We start from the raw sequence: 10,076 nt of genomic DNA, 5'->3' as shown, positions 1-10,076 counted from the left end.
ACCACCAATTCACATCTTCTTTCGCCATCTACAGTTTATAACATGATTCTTTCAGTTTTAACGACTCCACATGGCAAGTCACACATTTCACTCTACCCTTTTCCTTTTTTTATCCCTGTTGATCAACCTACACTGCCTGCTCTATTAACTGACACTTTGCTGACCAAATCAAAATCAATTTCATCCGTAAGCTATGTTTCTCGGATCCTTCAAAAAATATTATAAATTTTTAGAGGACCGGACACGAGTGCAACAAATTTTTTTGAGTATCCGAACAATATAATCCATAAGTGGCACAATTAACAAAGCAATTGAAACTGCAGCCGAAGTGGATAATTTACATGGGAGCCTATTCCATAATTCATGGAGCCCTATGTTAAAATTTTCGAAGGACCAGAATGGGATTAAAGTTACAAGAACAATTTTGACGTATCAAAACAATCAAATGCTGCATATACGACACACGCTTGGAAAATAATCATTTTACACAACCTATAAGAAGCACCATGACATTTCTCCCCCGACCAGCTCCAATAAAAATCATTTTACACAAACCATCACCATGACATTTCTCCCCACCAGCTCCGCAGTTGACACCAATCTGATCAGTCTTTCCTTACTCGCCACTTGTTATGGATATAACAATGGATCTTCCCTTCCTTTCCTCGATCCAGATGATGAGTTTGAAAGAAAAGCTATGCCTACTTAGACCAGGATATTGCGTAAACCAAGTATATCCTATGGTATTGTGTCACCAAAATCATAGGAGTGGAATCAGAGACTAACTAGACACTAGACAGAGACTACAAGTACATAAATCTAAAAGAAATAACTATGCAACAACATAATACATAGAAGGGAAAAAAAACTGATCAAGGTTATTTTGAAAGAAAAGTACATTTGCCAACAAGTTGATTATTCCAGTATCCCTAAATAGCAGATCAACGATCCCAACCAGAAGGCCTCCGTCTTTCTCTAGACTTCTCTTTTGAACTGCAATGGTGAAAAAATAAAAGGAAAATGAGTTTAACAACTTCAATTAATTTAGTGTTCATCTAGTTTCATTTACACTAATTGATAAACCTGATAATAGATAAAGAAGGTACAGTCACCTCTCTGAACTCTTCTGGTTAGCTCCAGTAAATGTGGAACTAATACGGGAAGCATTACTTTCTCCACCAATTGTCCCACCAGAGACGAAGCCCTGTAAGACCATTCCCTTGTTCGGATACGCACCAGCTGTGTTGTTCATCCCTTGATTTTGAGAATTTGATGATGCAGCAACAAAGCTACTTTTAAATTGTGCCATCATGCCTGTCCTCAGGGAATTAACTGCTGCAGAACGGCTTGGAGCAGTGTTCTGGGGAGGGTTATTTGATTCAGAATTGTATCCAATACCTAGACCAAAATCCACACCTCGTACACCTCTATTGCTTCCTCCTCCCCTTCCTTTGGCCCTTTTTCCACCTGAAAAGAGCAGTAACTTCTCATTAGTAGTTTGGCTAGGCAATCAAGAATTTAAAGGAAATCCCACTTCTCTTCTTCCCAAGCGTATTTTTTGTTGGGTTGGGGGGGGATCAACAGAACATAATCTCCAACAGTCACTACATGGAATATAGCCAGTGCTCATGAATGCATAATTATTTGGGGAAAATCTTCAATAAGACCAACAGGAATAAACCCATACCTCCTTTCCTTGCATCCCTTTTGGACCGGAACCTCCCATCCTAAGAGTTTAGACACAATAAATTCAATCATGCGAGTAGAATAAGATCTGAGTATTTTAAGCAACAACCCGAAAAGCACAAAACAGGGAGCAGCAAATGACAATATATGTCTGAAATAATGCTATGTTCATAAGGTGCTTAAACAAATACAGGAAATTCACCAATCATCCAAAAACAAGTAACCACAAAACAGTTAGCCTGATCTCGGCAAGACCTTATCCAAAGTGAGAAAAGTAGTAGGAGATACAAAGGATTTTTTCCACAACTGTGGTTTACACCAGGATCAGCACTGAGACTGTACTTATGTACCCTAAGTTAAGCTGACCACATTATATTGGATGAGGTCCACGGTGTATGCTATTTGCCAAAACGATATTATGCTAATAGACAAAACTAGCACGTCAACCAAAAGCTTGGACTATGGAGAAGCACACTAGAGAGTAAGAGTTTCATGATAAGCCGAAGACTAAAATATATGCACTGCATGTTTAGCTAGTATATAACCAACGAAGTTGGAGTGAAATCAGACAGAATTGAGGTGTCTAAATGTAAGCAATGCAGATGTATAGGCTCGATGTTCCGAGAGAATGGTATGATAGATGAGGATGCACACAAAGTCAAAATAGGATGGTTGAATTAGTTAAGTTCTACTCATTTGATATGTGATAGAAAGATACCTACTGAATAAGAGGAAAGTTTTATACAACGGTTGTAAGGTTAGCATCTTTATATGGGAGTGAATAGTACGCATCTAAAAACATGTGGTGCAAGAATGTGGATGCTAAGACGAATAAGATGTCATACAAGACTAGACAAGATTACCTCATTGCCTTTAAGAAAATTACCACATTAGTCAAAAGGTACAAGCAACACACGAAGAGGATAAATGAGAGGCCATTGGAGATAGTTTGATAATGTCCTACGACAACCTCTATAACAACATTGCATCCTTGGTCTCATATTTCGTATCAGGCACCATAAAAAGCTTCTCTATTCTATGTATCATATTTCTTAGTAAAGAGAATTTCCAAACGGTTGCCATTATAGATTTTGATTTCAAAAGAAAAATGCTTCCTGTTTTCTTGGTTTGTCTGTCCCTTTTAGAGGGGAGAGAATTTGGAGGAAGCTACTTTAAGAAAGCCTGCACATAGGGAGCCCTTTACATGTTTGCTGCTACTGGGACTTGCGACAAGATCGAACACAACTTTAAAAGTGGAAGTGAATGTCATGTGACGTAATGCATTTAGTCAAATCTAAGATGCGGAACAAAAAAATAGAATGCTAAGCCCATTCATTTCAAGGAAAATAAAAAAAATACATAAAAATACCTTCATAGCAAGGTCCATTAGTTCGATGGACACAGTTTGACCGGCAGCAACCAAACTGTTCGCCAGTTCACCAGCAAAACGCGCTTCCTTCTGTGTAATAAGAGTGTAGGCCGTCCCATCTTTGTCACCAGCACGACCTGTTCTCCCAATTCTGTGAACATGCATGTCCATATCTTTAGCTATGTCATAGTTCACCACTGACTTAATTGATTTGATGTCAAGACCACGGGCAGCAACATCAGTTGCGATAAGAACATGATATATGCCAGATTTAAACTTTTGCAGTGTCTCCATACGAGAAACTTGATCCTTGTCACCATGGAGAGCTGCAACTCTGAATCCCTTCTGAGCCAGTTGAGATTCAATCTCATCCACTGTTGCCTTCTTCGAAGCAAAGACAAGAACATCACCATTGTCGATCAGTACAGGGAGCTTTTCCAAAAGCCAAGGCAATTTTTCAGCATCCGAAGGAATCACTTGAACTAATTGTGTAATATCCTCATTAGCCATGCCAATCTCACCCACGGTAACTCTTACAGGATCTGTCAATATTTCTCTGGCAAGCTTTTCAACTTTGCGGGGCATAGTTGCTGAAAAGAGCAATGTTTGACGATCAGGTCTAATTTGACCGACAATGGACCTTATCTGAGGCTCAAAACCAAGGTCAAACATCCGATCAGCCTCATCAAGTACTAGGTAAGTTGCCCTCAACATTGTAAATGCCTTCTTTCTAAGCATATCTATCAACCTCCCTGGAGTAGCAACAACAATCTCACATCCAGCCTTTAGTTCTTTGTATTGATCCAATTTAGACATTCCTCCATAAACTGCAGAGACACGGATACCATGCGATTTAGAGAATTTCTTTGCCTCCACAAATATTTGATGTGCTAATTCCCTAGTAGGTGCACAAATAACTCCAATGGGACCTTCTTCTTTCTGAAGTTCAGGCTGATCCATAATGTGGACAACCATAGGAAGCACAAAAGCAGCAGTCTTGCCGGACCCAGTTTTAGCAATACCAATAATATCTCTCCCAGAGAGCACAATCGGCAATGCTTGACACTGTATTGGTGTAGGCTTCTCATATCCCTGTTTACTGATAGCTTTCATCAACTCAACTGAAAAACCACAGTCTTCAAATGTCTTAACAGGCCTTGGAACATCAAAGCCTGATACACGAATTGCCAAGCTTGACCTATATTCATTAACTTCCGGATCGCTCATACCTACATAGAGAAAAGAGTTAACTTGGCTGAAGGGAAATAGTGATTACACATAACGTGCAAAATCCAAAGAAGAACTAGCAAAACAATAATGGCTACATGAATTAACAGTGATGAGCTTAAGCTCCTCATTGACTGTACTAAACAATAAGTAACCTGACACTCAAGTTGTACTTCAGATGTTCTATTAGGGATTCTCTCTGCTTTTCCTAGCCTCTGAGCAAAAATGAATTCCTCTATTCCCATATACGCACACGAATACTAGGTGAAACAATAAATATAATCTGAACTGGGAATCAGCTCCAACCCCATAATCAAATTACAATATCATGCCTCCAACCAAAAATTCTAAAATGGATTCATCATTTCCACTTAAATATCAGGCTTTGGTCTGCGCATGTTTCTAACCGGTGACGTGGGCCTAACCCACACATCACGTGATGCGCTTACTACTAGACCAAAGCTCTAGGAGCAAACTAAAAATTACATCGCGCACCAAAAGAAACTAAAAACACCATATCTTCGTCCACTGCCCGCACTTCTTACATGACAAACTAGAAGCCACTATTTATAACAAGCTCTAAAAATCCACCAAGACCTGTAAGATCATGAGGCAGGCCTCATAAAACAAAACTTAGTAGCTCTACTTTCTCCATAATCGGATGTAACATGAGGGCAGCTGGTGCAGCCCCACACACCGTCTCTTGCTTGAACTGCTATACGCACAGTTAAACAAGAAAATCTTATAATTATAGTAAGTTAGCAAGTGTTGCACATCTGGTCTTGTAGTACCCAGCATCCTAACATAAAGCCCTGAATTTGCCTTTATTTTCCCATCTCGTCCTTCTCAATTTGTCTCTTCAGTGCACATTATCTTATTTCTAAGCAACTAAAGAATGGAGTTAAATTATGGGCCATAAGTTAACCTCAAGACTAACATCAAGAGGAAGAACCAACAAGCAAAGCTCAGTGTACCTGAAATAGAAGGCTTTTCCTCGTAAAAGTCCTTGTTGAAGGCTTCATAGTCAATCTCACTATGTTCCAAAGCAGGAATAGGTTCAATCTTCTTTTTATCAACAACAATAGGATTATCATCAGAGTCATACTCAACCAATCCTGCATCAACAGCTTTCGCCGCAGCATAAACCTCCTCGTCCGAATTATAACCAGCGTTAAGAGCTTCAGCAGCCAATTGTAACCCTACGTCCTTCTTCGCTCTTAAAAAACTCTCCATCGGATCATCCTCTACATCATCCTTATACTTATCAAGCTTCTCCTTCGGCTTCGGAGGCGCCGCCGCCTTCATTTCCTCATGAATCCCTTCCATAAATGCATCGAGCGGATCGATCTCATCATCTTCGGCGCCGCCTCCTCCTCCTGCACCATCGTTTTTGTTGTCCTCTCCGACCGCATCGTGTTCTTCGTACTCGATGTTATCTAAGTCGGTGTCTTCGTAATTGTCGTGGCTACCGCCGGAGCATAACGACGGCGGGACGTACAGTCGCTGAGGAGCTTGATTTCGCTCGAAGTTGTACGTCGTTTGCTTATTTATTCCAAATCCTTCGAATCCGAATTTTCTCTTCGACATCTCCGCTTGGTTCAAGGTTCAAACCCTAGTTTGACTGAACCCTAAAACTGAATGTATAGATAGAGTTTCGCTAACAAATTTTGTACAGAGCTTGGGAAGCTAACTAAATTTTAAACATTCCTGCTTATCATAACTTTGCTTCTAAAACGCCTATTTTTGCCGCTAAACGAAGCTAATATGAGCAGCGAGCGACGGCGACTGAAATAAGGTCGGCCCACGGGCTATTTTTTTCTTTTTCTGTTTAATTTTAATCCTTTTTGGTGGGAACTATGTGCACCGGAAAAGGAAAGGGTTGGCTTTGGTGAACACAGGTCGGGGAAATTTTTTCTTTTTGGAAAATAAAATAGAAAGTATAATAATGTAATTTTTGTTATAAAATAAAGACTATAAAGTAAAGACAAGTATAGAGAGAAACTGATATATTATTCGAATTCAAACTAATGTACATAATGAACTGAAATCTCTTCTATTTATAGAAGAAAGGAAGCTGCTCCGTAAGCTGCTACTACAAGCTGCTGTGTAAGCTGCTACTACAAGCTGCAGTGTAAGCTACTATAAGCTGCTGTGTAAGCTGCTACTACAAGCTGCTGTGTAAGCTGCTACAAGCTGTTGTGTAAGCTGCTGCTGTACCAGATATGGATAATCTTCTACTGAGAGCAATATTTATCCATAACGGAGTACTGAATGGATAAGCTTATTATACCCGGTATGGATAATCTTCTACCGGGGTAATGTTTATCCATAACTGGGTACTGAAAAGATAAGCTTATTATACCCGATATGGATAAACTTCTACTGGGGGTAATGTTTATCCATAACCGGGTACCAAAGTGATAAGCTTCTTCAGGAAACTTATTTCCAATATAGTACTAAATAGATAAACATATTTACGGTGGAGTCCCATATGGATAAGCTTCTTCCGGAAGCTTATTTACAACGAAGTACTAAATGAACATCCATAATATAATATATTTATAACACTCCCCCTTGGATGTTCATTAAAAGATAATGTGCCTCATTAAAACCTTACTAGGAAAAACCACGTGGGAAAAAAATCTCAGTGAAGGAAAAAGAGTACACATATTTAGTAAGACGCATTGCTAGATGCCTCATTAAAAACCTTATAAGGAAAACCCCATGGGAAAAACCTTAGTAAGGGAAAAAGAGTGTATCGCGTATTTTACTCCCCCTGATGAAAACCTTGTTTCAAATATTTGAGTCTCCGTGTAGGAGAAGAACTATATCTTGCTAGTAAATTAACAGAAAATGCTATGTCAGGCCTTGTAGCATTAACAAGATACATTAGTGCACCAATTGCACTGAGATAGGGTACTTCGGGACCAAGGAGTTCCTCGTCCTCTTCTGGAGGTCGGAACAAATCCTTATTCACTTCAAGTGATCGAACAACCATTGGTATACTCAATGGGTACGCTTTGTCCATGTAAAAGCGTTTTAAGACTCTTTCTGTATAAGCAGATTGATGGATAAAGATCTCGTTTGCTAAATGTTCAATTTGCAGACCAAGACAAAGTTTTGTCTTTCCAAAATCTTTCATCTCAAATTCTTTCTTAAGATATTCAATTGCCTTTTGGAGCTCTTCTGGAGTTCCAACAAGATTTATGTCATCAACAAAAACAACAAGTATAACAAATTCTGATGCCATTTTCTTTATAAAAATACATGGACAAATAACATCATTTATGTAACCTTCTTTCAGCAAATATTCACTAAGGCGATTATACCACATGCGCCCAGATTGCTTTAAACCGTACAAAGATCTTTATAATTTGATCGAGTACATTTCTCAAGACTTTGAATTATATGCTTCGGGCATTTTCAATCCTTCAAGGATCTTCATATAGATTTAGCCAAATAAGTCATATAGGTTAAGACTTGTATCTAAATGGTACGACATCTTCAAGTGTCTGGACTGCTAGTCCGATCCTCACAATCGTTTACAATATTATGCACTATATTGTATTAAATGTATCGTCGACGATCATTTTGTGTCAGTTCCGAAGCGACATAACTTGTGGAGATCTCATCACTTTCTTTATTTTCAGGTACCTGAACTTTTTCGGGAGTTTCATGAAATGTTATGTCGTGGGCTCTTCTAGAGCTTATTTCCTCCTCATTATGATCATTTCGATCATTAGCTCCTACTATTTTTCAAGGATTGTTACCTTTGGAACCGATTGGTCTACCACGCTTCATGCGTACAGTAAACTCTATCCTTCAGGGACTTTAATTTTAATAGGAGCATTTGCAGCTGAAATATGATATTTAATTTTGGATCAGCAAATGCTTCTGGCATTCGACTTGAATTATCTTCTAAGTGAGGATCATGATAATTCGATTCATATAACATATTTTTCAACTGTTTATTCCATCCCCCAAATGTTAGAAAAACTAACATATATCCCCAATCATCTTTGGGAAACATATCTTTGTGTATTATGGTAGAGAAATTAATCATATACCACACAACAAAAGATAGTAAAAATATTTGGTTTCTGATCCTAAACCAATTGTGAAGGGAGGACTTATCATATATTGTTGATCTGATGCATACAAGTGCTGCTATATGCAATTTAGAAAATCTTAGACCAACACATGAAGCTTTGTTCTCATAAGCAATGGTTTAGACATTAATAGGAGGTATTCAATGCTAAACCAGCTTGGATATAAACCAGCATTATCAAGATGAACTGTCTTGATTTCATAATCTGAAAATTATGCTCTTAATCGAGAAAAGCAATTCCAAATGCCAAACTGCAGGTTGACAATAATTACACATGTAACCATCTCATATATGCACCTATAAGTGGTTCACATGATAGGTGAACGGGCCCATATTCACCTTTTATATATTTCAGAATCAGGGGTCTTAGTCCCAACTTTAGCTGGTATAATCAATTCATTATGAGAACAAGCAACACATGAGAATTCCTGAAGAATCTTCTAGTTCTTTAGTATATGCTTATCTGAATTCTCAAATAGCTCATTTAAAAATGGCAAATGAAAACTTCAAGTTTATCATGTCATGTGCTATCTCTTAGTAAACTTCTGGTTTACTATGACATAGACTTTTGCTTTAGTAAACTTCTGGTTTACTGTGATACATGATATAGTACAAATTAAAGAATAAGGCAGGTAAATTCTCACATACATATTATTTTACTCCCTATGATTGTGGAAACATGAAGATTATCAATCTTCCAATCATTTGTAGTCTCAATATGATAGCCATTTGTATTAGTAAACTTCAGGTTTACTACAACATATGATTTGACCATAATCATATAATATGAATGACATATTTGTATATAAGCTCTTCGAGAGCCTTAATTTATTATCCACAATCTAATATTTATCTGGCACTACTGGTGTCATGTATTCTTTAGGCAAACATTTATCTCTTCAGGAGTTATTGATGCATTTTGTACTACCAAATATTGCTCAGACACTGCTGGTGTCACGAGAGAAAATCACAATCAAATAAACAATGTATAACAATTGTTTAAGCACACGAAAACTCTTCTTCATAATATTTTTCCACTTCAGGAGGCAATTTCAACTGTGTTACTTCTTCAGGAGCAAATTAAAAATACGAAATATTGAGTATATATTCTCTCAATTATATTAACTCTTCTGGAGGTGAATTGTAATGTATTCACATCAAGAGCGCGTTCATATTTACCCGACTTATTAGTATTGTCACATTCACTTCAGGGAATGGATTAATATTATCAAAAATTCTCATCCTTCAGGAAATCGAACATAATTATCTGAATGCGCATTAATCACATCAAATTGTGATGCCTCAACCTCTTTTAAAATATTTACTACTTCAGGAGCAAATCGAGGCGTGCATTTAATATAGAGAATATTTATGTAGCTTATCTTCAATTGTAACTATAGAAAACCTAAATTATCACTTCTGGTGATCATAGACATATACCACTTCTGGTGGTTAACAAAATATAATTACAATAAGATGTATGAAATATAACTACTTCTGGTGGTTGTATATTTCTTGCAAACTCTGCTAGAGTTTAAATTGATCTAATAATATTATCCATATTCTTTAAAATGACATAAATAAGATATATTATAGTAAACATCATTATCAAATCATAATTTTTCTTTATGTACAACAATTACATAACCATACTATCTATTACAAATAACATAAATTAAAATATTT

The 10,076-nt window shown here is 37.4% G+C and overlaps 1 protein-coding gene across 3 annotated transcripts; it reads right to left on the bottom strand.

The window, feature by feature from the left end:
• Nucleotides 1-291: 291 nt before the first annotated feature.
• Nucleotides 292-6,183, bottom strand: LOC107807048 (DEAD-box ATP-dependent RNA helicase 24). Of its 3 annotated transcripts, XM_016631326.2 has the most exons (6): nt 5,257-6,183; nt 3,056-4,284; nt 1,688-1,727; nt 1,113-1,467; nt 899-993; nt 292-738 (listed from the first exon to the last, which is right to left on the bottom strand). In XM_016631326.2, exons 1-5 carry the CDS (start codon nt 5,867-5,869, stop codon nt 942-944), a joined length of 2,289 nt encoding a protein of 762 aa, XP_016486812.1. In that variant the 5' UTR covers nt 5,870-6,183; the 3' UTR covers nt 292-738; nt 899-941. The 3 variants fall into 3 exon arrangements, 2 of the variants coding, with proteins under 2 accessions (XP_016486812.1, XP_016486811.1); XM_016631325.2 differs by having other exon boundaries at nt 292-993; XR_012704822.1 differs by lacking the exon at nt 1,688-1,727 and having other exon boundaries at nt 292-993.
• Nucleotides 6,184-10,076: the final 3,893 nt, after the last annotated feature.

The sequence above is a fragment of the Nicotiana tabacum genome, chromosome 22 (genome assembly GCF_000715075.1).
Source record: "Nicotiana tabacum cultivar K326 chromosome 22, ASM71507v2, whole genome shotgun sequence".
Classification (NCBI taxonomy): domain Eukaryota; kingdom Viridiplantae; phylum Streptophyta; class Magnoliopsida; order Solanales; family Solanaceae; genus Nicotiana; species Nicotiana tabacum.
Note: the sequence above shows the minus strand (reverse complement) of the source record. Positions and strands in the feature narration are given on the sequence as shown.